Genomic DNA, 15,259 nt, shown 5'->3' with positions numbered 1-15,259 from the left:
CTAATAAGCAAGCTACCTTTCATCACAAAAGAAAGGATGTTCAAAGAGTGTCAGCCCTATCGCACAATTCACGGAGTGTTTATGTGACTGCATGTCGCCCCTGATTGCTCCAAGTCATATCGCAGCGGTCGCGTCCACCGAAAGAAAGCAAAAAAAGAAAAAAAAACATTTAGAGGCCTTATCAGGAGTTGGAGAACGGGAACTTGTGTAATCATGTCCAGGATAACGCACAGCCAGTGATGAAACAGAGTACGAGGATTTCAACAGAACGTGAGTGGCAGCTGCTCGAATAAAGACGCCAGAACAGGAATCTGAACGTGAGGGAAAGAGCGTTTTCAAAAACGGCATTGCGTCCGCAAGCTGTCAGCGAAAACTCTGCCGGCACAAACCCGTCGGTACAATCTCTCGGTGAAGCTGCAAGCCCGAACATGTCTAAATAAGCAACTAGAAGTGTTATCAAGGTGAAGTGCTCATTGTTACAAAACGCTCTTTCACGTGGTCTTTGACCCACCGACTGAGCGTATAAAGAGACTGTTCATCGAACGAAGGAAGCCCTGTGGACTGTTCTGCGGCTAGCGTTGTGAGGGTCGGCTGTCCACGTGAACCTGCGTACTTCCGCTTTGATTCGTTCAAACTTTTCCTCCCGCCTCCATTCTTGAGCAAATAGCCTTCATCATTCTCGCAAGCTGTCAAGCTACCACGTGCATTCACCGCCTCCAATGGATTCCCTTCGTCAGGTCGCATTCAATGTACAGGTAAATATCTTTGGCTTGTCTAGAGGTAAAACTACAGTGTTACGACGTCATCGGTGACTACTACAGCGCGTTTCCTACGATAGGAAAATTTCGTGAAATCAGTGAGATCCATTCCTAAGTTAAGCGTGAGTGACGGCTATATGTGGTAGGATTGGTAACGGCAAAAGCACAAAACTAATAAGTTTTATGTGCAGCATCGGAAAGTGCTGGCATCGTGAGTTTCAGCGCTTTGTGATGCCTTTACTTTGTTGGTCAGGGTGCTTTGCAGTCCCACCTCTACGAGTATATAGTAAACAGCAATAAATTGTATTCTGGTAAGTATTAAGCGCAATACTCGGCAATGAGATCGCTTAACATGTTCCTCTTAGCTCGACCGTACTGGAAATATGGGTTTCCGCCAACAAAGGCTGACATATGAGGGTATGTCATAACACAATAAGAATACTTCCTGTAGTAAGGGCCTACATAGCTTGGGAGAAGCGCAGAAGCAACACTTGACATACGACTAATTACAACAAAGGTAGCAATATAATTCCTTCAGCAGAACTCTCAGTGACGCTCTTTCCAGAATGATGTATTTGCATATTTCTGCATAAAATTTAGCGCGAGACGGTCGATCTAAGCACAGACACAAACAGATGGGACAGCCGCTCGTCCTGAGCCTCTCGGTTTAATTGTTCGTAAAAAAAGGGGGCGAATGTTTTTTACAGGATTGACTTAGTGACCTAGTAGACTTCGGTATATCAGTTACTTGATTTACGAAGAACTCTCTTAGCTGTTTGTGGTGGAGAGCCCGTGATCTTAAGCCCAGCCTTAATAGCCGATACAGCGTACTCAGGTTAAATAGTATTCATTCTTTTCGGCAGCACGTTATTATAACGGCGATGGATATGTGGACATGTGTGCTCATCACCAATTAGAATATTATCTGTCGCACATTCAGGGCACATGTCGCAGTTGCTCAATTGAAGTCCGCCTGTATATTAAGCAGGTTCAATGTAGGAACCGTGCTGCCATGACGAGCTTCCGGCATCCCTTCCCAAGGCTTACAGCTGAAAACATTGACATGACAATGTTATTGTGTTCATAAGCACCTTTTCTCATTTAAGAAAGTATTCGTTAAAATCGATAAATTGTTTTTTGAGGTTTTGCGTGCCATAACCACTATATCTGATTCTGAGACATGCCTTAGTGGGGGACTGCGGATTAATTTTGACCATTTCGGTTTAGTTACGTGTACCTGAATTCAAGTACACGAGCGTTCTTGCATTCCATGCCCAGTGGAATGCGGCTGTCGTGGTCGGGATCGACACCGCGACCTCGAGCACCGCAGTGCATTGTCATAGCCTGCGAGATACTGCAGCGGGTAAAAACTATCAGTGAAAGTTACGCATGTAGCCGCACATTCAAACCACGCATATTTCGGAAGTAGTCACGCTGTTCAGCAAATTAACATTCATCTCACGCTGCATGGCTCGCTTCAGTTCTGCACTTATAATATACCTAAATGTACCTGCTCAATATTTCAAAATGAAATTTGCAAAGTTTATTACTGGTTTAATCTGTATCGCACTTTTTAATGTGTTCCGCTCCTAGTATTATATTGCCTAAGAAATTGCCGATGGTCTCTACTACACTACCTTTATGATACTGACTGTTTTAAAGGGATGTTTATTACTCCACTTTCGTGGCGCATAGAAAAATCCCCAGCCCTTCTCCTGTCGAGAAAATGGGGTTAAGCGAAGCTTACCATGCGTGTATCTGACCTTCGTGGTGATTTTCTTTCTTTCGCTCTCTCTTTCTTTTTTCTCTCTCTCTATCTTTAGTTCTCTCTCTCTTTATTTCTTCCCGCTCTTTCTATTTCTGTATCGCTTTCTTCCTTTTTCTCTCTTTCTTTGTTTCTCTGACCTTCATGGTTATTTTCTTTCTCTCTCTGTTTCTCTCACTATCTTTCTTTCTCTCTATCGTTCTCTCTGTTTTCCTTTCTCTCTCTCTCTCTCTCTCTCTTTATTTCTTTCTCTCTTTCTATATCTCTTTCTTTGTTTCTCTGACCTTCGTGGTAATTTTCTTTCTTTCTCTCTTTCTCTATCTCTTTCTTTCTCTCCCTCTCTTTTTCTGTCTCTCTTTCTCTCTGTCTTTCTTTCTATTTCTCTTACTATATTCTCTCTCTCTTTCTTCTCTCTCTTTCTTTTTCGTCCCTGGTATGTGCCATTGAGCTTGGACCCTTTCTGCACTATCGCCAGGATCGACCCACTTTTCAGCATGACACCGCTACCACCACCACCACCACCACCGAAACTTGTGAGCCTATAAAGCTTCGCTTAAAAAGGAGCATCACTGAAACGGGCGCCAATTATATCAGCTTACGCATTTGCTCTCTCGTTCTGTATCCAAATTAGTGCCGTCAATGCACTGCGTGCGCAAACCACAATAATATTTAAAACCTGTCGTCGTTCCACATTTTGGCTTCTGCACGGGGTGGAAATATGACAAGCGACTTAATCACTCGCTTTCTTTTTTTTTCGTTTCAGGAGGCTTCAGGAGATGCCATTCAACTCGTTTTAACCGCCGTACTCTCTTTCATTTTGTTGATTTCAAGCGCACTTTGGTTGCGCATTGGCAGAGCGCCTAAGGACACGAAACTTCCCCCAGGACCACCCGGATTTCCACTAATTGGTCACATACCATTGCGTACAAACATATTTGGCCTGAACAAGCTCAAAGAGTGGACGCAAATGTACGGTCCTGTTTTTCGGTGAGCATTTCAGTAACAAGAAACAATGCAATTTCTCTTTATTTTCCTCATGTTAATTGAATTCTGGCCAAAACCACAATATGATTATGAGGCGTGCCGTAGTGAATTAATTTTTACGACCTCTGCTTCTTTAAAGTGTACATAAAGAATGGTACACGGGCGTTTCTGCATTTCGCCCCCATTTAAACGCGGCCGCCGTGACCGGGATTTGATCCCGCGACCTCGTGCTTAGCAGCGCAACGCCATAGCCAGTGACCTACCGCGACGGGCTGTAATTAGTACACGTTAACTCATTAAGAAACTTCCTGCAGGATACGCCTATAAACTTTAGAAACCGTAACTCGCCCGACAGTGGTATCATTCGCATGTAGCTTTTAATCACCTTTCATCCTGGCGGAAGCCTCATTCAGTTAGGCCTTTTTTTGGTATACTGTTTATAATTTTTCACATACAATCTGATCTCCACTTTGGATAACCGTACAGTGCTAACTTAAAGATGAAGAAAACACTTACAAATAAAATGCGACATTGAATAATCCACGAAGCACAAAATCTGCTACAATGTGGTTAGCACTTACCTAACAACTGTGCTTTTCCCGAATGTATCTAGCTTCCAATAACCGCATTCTGATGCTCACAGATTGTGCTAATGTTCGCGCGTTTATCGGCACCCCTTCTTTTTTAACTTCTAGGATAAAACTTGGCTTCAGAAACGTTGTCATACTGAATGATTTTGAATCCATAAAAGAAGCACTGTCCATGAAGGAATTGCTTTACCGATCCGGAAATCTCGCCATCGACCAAGCAGGCTTTAGAGGTGAGTCCATAAATGCTCCCTGCAACTCTTGACTCATCAAAAATAGTACACAATCACACTTTCACAAAAACCCGCCAGATTATGCACAGTCATATCTGAATGCTGGTCTGTGTAATGTTTGGAAAAACATTTTGACATTGGTTGCATCATTGATATTCAACAAATAAGCAACAACAGAGTGGTGATGTTCATATTACAGAGATCGCAATTTAACACGTAGCTTGAGATTTTGAATATTTTGTCTGTGTCTTGATAAGTGCCTGACGCGTGCAGCCTTCTTTTGTGTAGCGGGCACGAAGTCACAAAACTGTTATGTGATCAAATATGTATAAGAGGATTAATGTTGCAAGAGCATAAATGCCTTCAAATAACCCACACTTCACTGTTTAGTTCTATCGGTTGATATTCTTTCTCGTTGTGCAAAATAAATAAAGTGATGAACACATCATCTAACCATAAAACGCATGCAAGTAATGATCATATAACAAGACGGTATCATAGCATCATTTTCATATTTGCTGACTATGAACGGAAGCGGGATAATGGCGTAATATAACGCTAGTATCTGCACGAAATACGCAGATGCTTTTCTAGAAATAAACGACAGGCTGCCTAGATGGTGACATACCACAGATTTTATAGAAGCTGAACTATGTGCCTTTTGTTGCTCAAGGCAGACAAGGAATGACCAGGCATTATTATCACTGTACTGTATAATGTATGTTCCCTCGTCCCAGGCCCCTCGCTAATTGAAGGGCACATTTAAGACTTTTTTATTGCGTTTCAGTACTGTTACGCACCTGCATCCAAGCGTTATTATGCACTTCTGATATTCTTACACGTGCGGAACACCACTGGACTTAATCGCTCTTTGAAGTACAGTGTCCTTGTATTCAATCTTACAGGTATTTTGTCATTGAATGGCCAAGCGTGGCATGACAACCGGCGTTTTTGTCTCCATGTGCTGCGTGATCTCGGATTCGGAAGGACCTCCATGGAAGAGAGACTCAAGGTTAAAACCTTTTCGTTTCTTAAGGGTGATGCAGTGTTGTCCGTAAGGCAGTCCTAAAGTGATAATACAATCTACTTGTTCATGAAAGAGATAGTTTTCTTGCAATGAGCATGAGCGAGACGACATTTGCTTTCTCGTAGAAGTACTTGTAACTATTTTTTGAAAACACATTTGCAAGCAGAAACAGTATTTCACCTCAGAGCTATAGTACACTTGTTGTCACCGAGCCCTCTATCTTAACAAAAGCCGCAACTTCATCTTCAAAAAATCAGTGTGGTTTTGAAAGGGGTACTGATGACGTAGTAGTAAACTTGACAAGTCATACGAAGGTATGTATATGAAAGCGCCGTTCTTTATGTGTGCCTTTCCTACACAACAGTAAGATATTTAAATACCTTCTCTCTGCTACTTGATACAATTAAGGTTATAAACAGGGATAAGGTGCCTCAGAAAGGCTGCCCAACGTTTTGATAGCAGGACCTATCTTCGTCAAAATACTCAAAATGCATCAAAGATAATCTATCTCTCTGCTACTGTACTGGCAGTAAGTGTGGGCGGCCGAAAATAGCGTCAAGAGAGCGTATGAGGAATATGGCAGAACCGATGTCCGCAAAATGGGGCGTGTATACGATTGACACCTCGGACACTACTACATATTATTGCATCAACTGTATACTTCTTTGGCAAAAGTTGTCATTAGAAAGGATCACATTGTCAAAAGTATTGTCAAAAGAAAATGTTTGATGTTCCCTGTCTCCTTGCATGAAGTTGCAAAGCGGTGACTTGGTACGCTCCGTCTAAACAGCCATGGGGGAATCTAGGCACATCCTGTCCTTATCAAAGCAGCAGAGATGCTCAACTAAACCGCTATACGCATGACGCATATGGAAAAGTCAATAGCGGCCAAAAATAACCACGGACGTCAGATTTTGGATTAGAGGACACTTCAAAGACGGCAATGCCTTGCTGCTCCAGAATATTGGCAATTCGGGAGCTTCCTGTCGTGTGTTCTTTGCCTGCACCTGTTTTTCACCCTGACATTTCTTGACCTACCTCAAAGCACCACGCGTTCAAAGAATGCCAAAACTTCTCTGGCTAAGTCCTAACAAACACCGCAATGTCTCGATTGGTTCCAGGAAGAAGCAGAGTACCTGGTTGAAAAGATCACCGAACATCGGTGCGAACCCTTCGTGATCCAGGATTTGCTCGTGCCCAGCACATCTAACAACGTGACGGCACTTGTGTTTGGGACGCGTTACGCATACGAGGACGCACGGAGAAACTTTCTGGACGATCGACTCAAGAAGCTGTCGAGGTTCATCGGTGCCAGACGGCTGAGTGCTCTTTTTCCCGGGTGGCTGAACCGGCTGGCGGCCAGAGTGCCGGTCCTGAAAAATAACCTCGCTGGTCCAATTCTCGACGACCTTCTGGCCTTTGCGAAGTAAGTCTGCCCCTACAGCGAAGTGAACGAATGTTTTGTACAAAAAATGAGTGTCGCCATGCTGACCTTTAACAAACCCCGTCAACTAAGGAAATGATCGCGACAGTTCAGTTTTGTTACATGTGAAGGATAGAATTGGATGGCAATTTCTTGTGAAAATGTAAATTTCAGTGGATATTATTAGGCGAATAAATTCAAAGCAAATTTTTTTGTTCGTGTCGATCAATCAATGTGCTGGCACGGACTCTTTTTCTACCTTCTTTCAGACGCGAGATACAAGAGCATGAAGAGAGTCTGGACGAACACAGTAATCGGGACTTTATCGACGCTTACCTGAAGAAAATCAGGGATAATGAGCCTAATGCAAGCTCTAATTTTCACAGTAAGTAAAGAGACGTATCTGCTTTAATATTTGCTCCCGGTGCTGTGGACACAAAAGCTATTTATGAAGCTGTTAATAAAAAAAGCGTGATAGAAACACAGATACCTCGTTGTCCAATACAACAAGCTGCAGCGTATTATGTCAGTAATCTGTGTTGTACGAATCCACACTTCTGGGATTTCAGTTTCTCTCCCTCGTTTTCGGAGCACCAAAGGTTCTCGAAGCTTTACTCAAACCATAAGGATAATATCGGTGCTTGTTGAAAAATATGTTTAGGGAGGGCATCGACAACAGTTTCTCATATAAAAAAGGCACCCAAAATTTGTTGTTTCTATTTGTATGATGCATGGTAGAAGAAATTGTCAATGAATAAGAAGACACGCAGATGGTACTTTTTTATTGCAATGAAGTCCTTTGCCATAGTTCAACGGGCTCCTATTTGACATCATACTATGCCGAATTACCAAGCGGCTCGATCGGCTTTTTTGCCCTAGTGAAAGCGGAAAACCTCATATGATTCCTGTTAATTTGCACACGGTTCACGCGTGGGGTTTTCCTTTCTATTTAAAACCGATTTGTTTTGGATTCCATTGGCTTTCTTTGTTATCCACTTGGCCTCCAAAATCAGGCAGTGTGCTGGCTTTGCTCACAGTGGCGCGTGGGTCTCCAATATTATGGTCCTCTGAAATAAATTGCTGGCCGACTTGAAATACTGCTAATTTCCAGCTTCGTGCCATCCAGTCTTAATTTTCTGTTATGTAGTTTTATACCACCTAACGATGCAATTGTATCGAAGATGAAATTAATGCGCACCATTTCCGGCCCCGTTGCAGTGAATTCGCTGATCGGCAACATCTTCAGCTTCTTCGTAGCTGGCTCCAGCACTGTTCAGGAGACGCTGCAGTGGCACCTGCTGGTGTGCGCTGACAAGCCTGATCTTGTGCAGCGTAGAATCCAGCAGGAGATTGACCAAGTCATTGGCCGCGAGAGGGCGCCATCATGGACCGACCACACGAATATGCCTTTCACCGTGGCAGTGCTGTGGGAAGTGTACCGCTGGCGCACCGTCACGCCGCTTGGTATTCCGAGAGTGTAAGTTTTAAACCAACGACAAATTAGTTTTAAATGAGTAGGAAACGTTATTACAAGAAAACTGCCGCACAGAGCAGAATTTTTCGTTACCATGAGACGTAATGACTAGATCGCTCTCATGCAAGAATTTTCATCTTAATTTGTAGCTTAAAACCTCCGGCACAATACTTTTTAGTCGTTCTCAAGGCGATGGCACGGAAATCTGCGAATAGAATTAAAGTTAAGAATTTTTTACGAGTCTCGTTGCCTACAGTTCAACCACACAAGCCACGAGTTGGACATGATCACGGGAAACAATTCACAGCACACCCCTTCAATCCCAGCCAGAAGGCACTCGGAAAGGACCTCCTAGAAAGTGCAACAATTCCACGTCTCCTGATTTAACTGCAGAATTTGTGTTCAAAATTATTCAATTTAGCATCACTCAATGCTATATATAATTACTGTTTCTCAAATCGTTATTGACCTCCCCTACCGTTAGACTGGCTGACAGGCTCATCAAACACCTGTGTTTCCTTATTTAACTTTTGTTTTGTTAGTAGTGAATCTCACAAGCGTAAGATCACTTACACCATGATCAGACTTCTTCCGCGACCATATGCAAATAATAAACCTGCGTGCCGACTCAGCAACAGATAGTCGAGACATCTACGCCAGATGAACTCTCCAACATTTTTCAAGTACAGCGTTAGAGCAGCAGCAGCACATTTCGTCAATGAGAGAAGTTGCCCAGGTCATACCCCGAAATTTTGGACATTGCCTTGCGGCTATTGTCGGAGTTTCATCGCAATGCACTAGCGTTACTCAATGGGCAGCATTTTCAAAATTAGCTTTCTAAAGGCCGCCTGATTTTCAACAACTTTCAATTAGTAGCGTCGAGAGGGCACGCTCTTGTAATAACATGCGTATTTATGGCACTTATTCGTAATTTTCCTGCTGTGTTCTAGCACGGCTTTAATGATGGCCAACACTCTGCTATAACACAGCAAAGATGTTACGACTAAAGGCCGGGAATATTCACGTTAATAAAATGGCGTACACTCTCGACGTTACAAACTGACAGTTATTGAAATTCGGATGGCCTCCAGAAATGCAGGTACATTTTTTTAAGATGCTCCCTATTGAGGTATACGCTGCTGTACTGCGGGGAAATTCAATATTTTACCGACGGGGCAATTTCCAACATTCCCGGATCTGATGGCAGTCGCAACGCTATTGTCTGGTTTAGTTACTGCCCGGTTAGCATATGATAGCTGGCGAAGTATATTCTTATCGTGCGTTATTGCGCATACACTGTGAGACGAGAGGACGACGCTGAAACCCCATTCTATTTCTTCCAGAGCTGGCGAGAACATCACTTTCAAAAAACATTTTATTCCCAAAGGAACTATTGTGGTGGCGAACCTTCGGGCAGTGCACATGAACCCCGAGTACTGGAAAGATCCAGAAGAGTTCAATCCACTGCGTTTTTTGAAAGAAGATGGCTCGGGATTGCTTCCCAAGCCTGATCAATTGATTCCATTTTCTGTTGGTAAGTGCTTCCGCATATGTCTTTATAGGGCACTGCCACGTTACCAAGCTTGCCATGATAACTGTATCTGCGCAGCTCCGGTCGTTGTACTTGTTGAGTTGTAGAAATGCCGAAGGATGAAATTATGATTGCCACTCTTACCGGGTACATGTACATTAGTGGCACGCACAATTTTATTACATGCCTTGAAAAAGTGTCAAAAAGGCATTGAACAAATACTGCAGTCACTTTACTACGAGGCACAGTCGAAAAGTAAATACAATTTCTGTATTTAAGAAATAGCGATACCTCGATAGACCACTATGTTTCAAATATTGCTGGCCCTTCTGATGGATTTGTACATATTATCTAAGCGTCCTGATGGGAAATATTGGGCGAGCGCACCGCACTTAGTATGGTCGCACAGTTCGCAAGTTCGTACCAAGAGAGGCCACCGCTTGGCACTGTGCCTTTTTGGGCAGGAACACTACGTAGATTTTGCATTGCAGGGTGCTGACGTGTACGGAGACACCCATGTATCAGAGCCCATATTCACAACAAGTTAAGTTAGAAATTGGTAATAACAGCAAATTTCCGCAAATTCTTATCGTGGACATATCAGGTCGGACAGACGGCTGGCCAACGGGAAAGATCACTTGCTTAGGAAAGGCTTTGTGGTTAGCGTAGTGACAGCACGAGGCCTACGGTTTGCACAAGTTTTAAATCAGGGAATTGAACTTTACTAACGCACTTCGCTCCTGTCGGCTTCGCTCTTCCACAACGCCGGATTCAATATCAGATGCTCGTACATAAAATCAGTGGTGTCAGTATTGCAGAACTTGGTGTCCAACAAACATATCTCTCGGTGCGCCTCGCAATTCTAGATGTTCTTGAACACTGCAACAAGATGGCCGCTGTACGAGTACAAAAACAACTCACGCTGTTCATTGAGAAGCGGCGTGCGCATGAGTGCAAGACACTATAAACTGGGGGGATAAGACGTTATCCAATTATAAGTAAGTGTGTTGCGCCTACCAGTCCCAGCCAGAAGCACTTTGCCGAGAGTACCGCTTGTCGTAGGTGTCTCGTCCAGTGCCATGAGAAACTTATAAGCCGGCTAGGCTAAAACGCTGTACCTGGCATAGAATAATTAGGCACAATTAAAACGTCATGGAGATGGGCGAACATTTCAAGCTCGTCATTTGGGGTAAGCGCGCATCTGGCGTGCTTTGTGTACTTGAAACTTGAGCCTCTTAATTTCTGCGGATCCATTAATCAAGTTCATGGTGGCATCAATGATACACGCAAAAAGCTATGCATTCTTCGCTTCAGTAACATACAGAAGGTATTTTTCCCCCTACGAGCACTGTGCGCTGCAAAAGAGACGAAATATCTGGAGGACGTGTAAAAAGCTGGGACAAAAATGATACATCGATTTCATCTTTTATTTATTATTTATTCCAACAAGGACTAAATAGGGGTTGCTTCTTGGCTACGTTAAAGATTTTATTTCGCAAAAAGGAATTACTCGGCAACAACGATTCACTTGCCATTATGTATTGCTCAGTGTAATGCCGCTCGAAGCGTTATTAACCTGTGTTCGGGGTCGAAAATTTCCCACTTCAGTACCGTGGATATACGTATATTCTATCGCCGCTAATGTTTCCCTCATTTACCTTTCTGCCTCGTTTCAGGAAAGCGGATGTGTCCAGGAGAAACAATGGCCACTGTCGAAATCTTCTTGTATCTGACAACAATCTTGCAAAAGTACAACGTCCTTCCTCAGGAAGGCTGTAACGTCAATCTTTCATCGGAAGCTACATCTTTCAGTCTGGCGCAAAGGCAGAAGATTCGTTTTTTACCTCGTTGATATCTAAGAACAATTTTTAGTCATGTATACATACATTTCTCAAATATTTGACTCGGAAATTGTCACTATCGCAAGCTATGCAATAAATACGGGTGCTCGCAGCTCCCTGGCGTTCAGCGGGAGAGGCAACCAGTGCTCGCGCTAGCATCAAGAGCGCCACCTTTGAACTTTTAATGAAAATGGCTGGTAAAAGATTATGAGTCTATGACCTCCGATATAGGGCAACGCACTGCGCGCGAAATCTTGGGGGCCATGTCAACAACACATAGTGCACAGCTTCTTCTAATGACCGACAAATGAGCGCCCCCTGTCAGTTCTTGAAGAAGATATCCCGGCGGTATTGTCGAACTGCTGTAAGTATGGTTCATCAACGATGAACCATACGAAGTATTATGGCAATAATAGTTTCCGATCTTCTATATGTAGATGCATAGAGTTTCTCACTATATTACCTAGAGGCAAATCTGGCGCTGCTGCGTTGTGGTATGCTTGAGAATGCCGGTACATTGTGACTTCGGATTGGCAACGTTCTCGGAGAGCCAGGAAGCCTTGAAGATGCGCCTGGCTTGCCGTCGGTCACAATGATTAATTTCCAGCTGAAACAGCACACAAAAAGCGGTTTTAGCTTTATTATTACACAAAACCGTGTTTTGTTTAATTTTGAGGACTTATTATTGGGTGTACAATTATATGAAACGTAAAAAGTATCAACGGGCGGCTGAAGTTGGAGGACAGACGACAAGATTCTCGCTCGCTTTCGAACAACTTGTCGTCTGTTCTCGCTTTTCGTCAGTTGACTCTACATTGTAGGTGAGTAAACTTTATCGAGATGTAATACGGGTGAATGAAAGCCTTTTATGTCGATTTTATTTTAAGAACGCATTATTTGTGTAGCCATATTCACGTTTTTGACGAAGCTTCGTACAACACCAGCCAACACAAGCCACGCAGACACATATCCCGTCATTCCCGTGACGGCACAGCGCCCTTTAAGAAACCCGCATAGACGGTGGCGCCAGATTACCCTCTAGGTGTTATAGTGAGAAACTATGCGTATATGCTGCTGAATGTTAATACGCGCCGAGACTGATAGATATACTGCGGGATCAGTTGAGTTGAAAAATGTTGTTATTCTTACAGCATGTTCTTGTGGCAGGCTAAGTGGTTCTAAATAGAGCACTGCACGGGCCAATTTTTTTCCCCCGGGCCTGACTTGGGCCTGAGTCTCCAAGCCCACACCGGCCCCGCGCCTGCATGACCAGTCCCGGCCCAGGCCCATGACTGTATGAATGGCCCGGGTTACAGGGCCATTCAAACAGTCATACATAAATTGAGTGGTACCGGCCCTAAAAATGCAATTGCTTATAGGTGACGCGTCCAAAGACATCGAAATAGAACTGCAGTGACAATGAAGCATTGCAAAACACGTTTTCTGACAGAGCAATTGTGCAGCTAACATGAAAAGGTCGATAGAAGCAAGGGCTTGGTTGAAAATTTCATCCAAGGCACTTTATTTCAAATTCTTGTGTACACTACATGTTGTAAACACCACGAATTATAAACACTTGTAAAAAAGTGGCAGTTTCGCATAGGTGAAGCAGTGACAGGAATAACAAGGCTTATCGTTGCGCTTGAGCTCCTCAAGCTTAAAGTGCTGCTGCAAGCTTAAAGCTGACTTAAAGTGCTGCTGCGCATAGCAGGAACTGCGCGCTAGAAGATACAAAGCGTGTCATAACACTGGTGCGACGAGTAACCTCGGCAATGGAGCTGCCGGGGTCGCACCTCGATGGGGCAGAAGACAGACGTAAAACTGAGAAAGCTCTCGCAGTTTGTCGGCACTAAATCGAGCTTGACATTCAATGTCCTCTCCGCTCAGACGGTCTGGTAAGAACACACCTCACAGTGCGCTGTTGAATCGAAGGTGCGTTCGTTTCCCGAATGTCAATTTGTGCGTATCTTCGTTTTTAGCTCTAGTGGTGAGGCTCCACACTATGTTCGTGTGCCTAACAGTGAGTTTGCGGGACTGCTGTTGTTATTGTGCTGTGCTTGAAGCCGGAGCGCCTGTAAGAATACTTACGAAAGCCTGCAGCACAAGAGCAGTGTGAGAATTAAGCGGTGCGTGGAACCTGAGTGAGAGAGAACATGCACAACGCCCTATCGTGGGAAAACTTTATACTTGCGGCGCCGAACGGCAGAAAACAGCGCGACCGTCAACTTGCAGATCACGTTCGTTCTCGGTTCTCACGGTACGTGCATATGCTACTTGACTAGTTGAATTTCAGTTGCCACGCTCGAAGCGAATATCCAACGCGAACGGAGCAACCATAGCGACAGTGTGCGTTTATTTATTTATTTATTTATTTATTTATTTATTTATTTATTTATTTATTTATTTATTTATTTATTTATTTATTTATTTATTTATTTATTTATTTATTTATTTATTTATTTATTTATTTATTTATTTATTTATTTATTTATTTATTTATTTATTTATTTATTTATTTATTTATTTCAACATGCTGCAGCCTTGAAGCGCTATCGCATAAGTGGGGAGCAGAGGATACAAAGATGGCGAACAAGAAAAAAAAGACATGCAGCGTAAAATCCGTGGTTAACAATATACAAGAGGAACTCAGCTGGCGATAAAGATCGAACATGACGGGGTAAAGCATTCCATAGTTCTAAAGTGAGGGAAAAGACGGCTTGGTGCGATGGTGAAAAGGCGACACATTCAACTCATGGTGATGTCTAGAGGGTGTAGGTCTAGCGGGTATGATGTAACTGCTGAGTACATGGAATCGTGGAGATTTAATCCGAGCATGGAAAACTTCAACAATGCAACGTGTCGACTAGAAGAGAGAGAGAGCTTTATCAACATCGACGAACAGCGATACTACCGCGGAGCTTCAATTTTTCACATGAGATGAGTTTTCTTGCTGAAGAAACAAATCTGGAGGACTACAATGCAAGGCTAGGCTGGTTTAGAAGCATCAGTCCAAATTTCTAGAGCTTATGAGGAATCGTTTACGGTACTTAGCTCAGAGAGCCCGTCACCCCGAAAAAGTATCGGCGAAGGTTTCAGTTTCAAAGCAGTACGCCTCTTGAAGATGTAGTCCGCGGGGATATCTGAGGGTGCAAAAAACCAGCGTGCGTGGCTTCGTTAATTCTGGGCGGCACAGTGAAGTTGGTCCATCACTAAATGCTGCATAATAAAGATGGCTGTTTCATTTTAGAGTCCTCAACAGCCACACGGCTACGATCGTCGATCTGCACAATACGCAGGCGCTTTGCAACTAGCCCCAGAAAAGGTGACCAGTGTTGCCAGATAACCACGAATTTTGAATATCGAAGCAGCTAAAGTTCAAAAGCACATATTCTAATTTGGGCACGAAGGTAATGGTGGTGGGAAATGCACTACCACATATACATAAAAAGTGCTTTGTCATAGGCTCGAGAGTGTACGACAAAACACTTTTCGTGTATAATTTCAGAGACAGATACAAGTTTTGATGAAATGCCGGAGCCATCTCTGTAACGCAACAGCCATCATAAAGCAAACATCAAAGAGGTGCAATATAAACTAAAAGCGGTAAATCGATGAAATTGCAATAAAATAATCATG

The 15,259-nt window shown here is 43.3% G+C and overlaps 1 protein-coding gene across 1 annotated transcript in view; it reads left to right on the top strand.

Annotated features, from left to right (window-relative positions):
• Positions 1 to 262: 262 nt before the first annotated feature.
• Positions 263 to 15,259, top strand: part of LOC119448373 (uncharacterized) — a 66,214-nt gene continuing 51,217 nt past the window's right edge. The window contains 9 exon segments of the mRNA XM_049665155.1: positions 263 to 755; positions 3,287 to 3,510; positions 4,203 to 4,327; positions 5,233 to 5,339; positions 6,476 to 6,780; positions 7,047 to 7,162; positions 7,996 to 8,254; positions 9,595 to 9,785; positions 11,459 to 11,629. Coding sequence (XP_049521112.1) covers positions 720 to 755; positions 3,287 to 3,510; positions 4,203 to 4,327; positions 5,233 to 5,339; positions 6,476 to 6,780; positions 7,047 to 7,162; positions 7,996 to 8,254; positions 9,595 to 9,785; positions 11,459 to 11,629 — 1,534 coding nt within the window. The 5' untranslated portion in view covers positions 263 to 719.

Source organism: Dermacentor silvarum, chromosome 4 (assembly GCF_013339745.2).
Source record: "Dermacentor silvarum isolate Dsil-2018 chromosome 4, BIME_Dsil_1.4, whole genome shotgun sequence".
In the NCBI taxonomy this organism is placed as follows: Eukaryota; Metazoa; Arthropoda; class Arachnida; order Ixodida; family Ixodidae; genus Dermacentor; species Dermacentor silvarum.
Note: the sequence above shows the minus strand (reverse complement) of the source record. Positions and strands in the feature narration are given on the sequence as shown.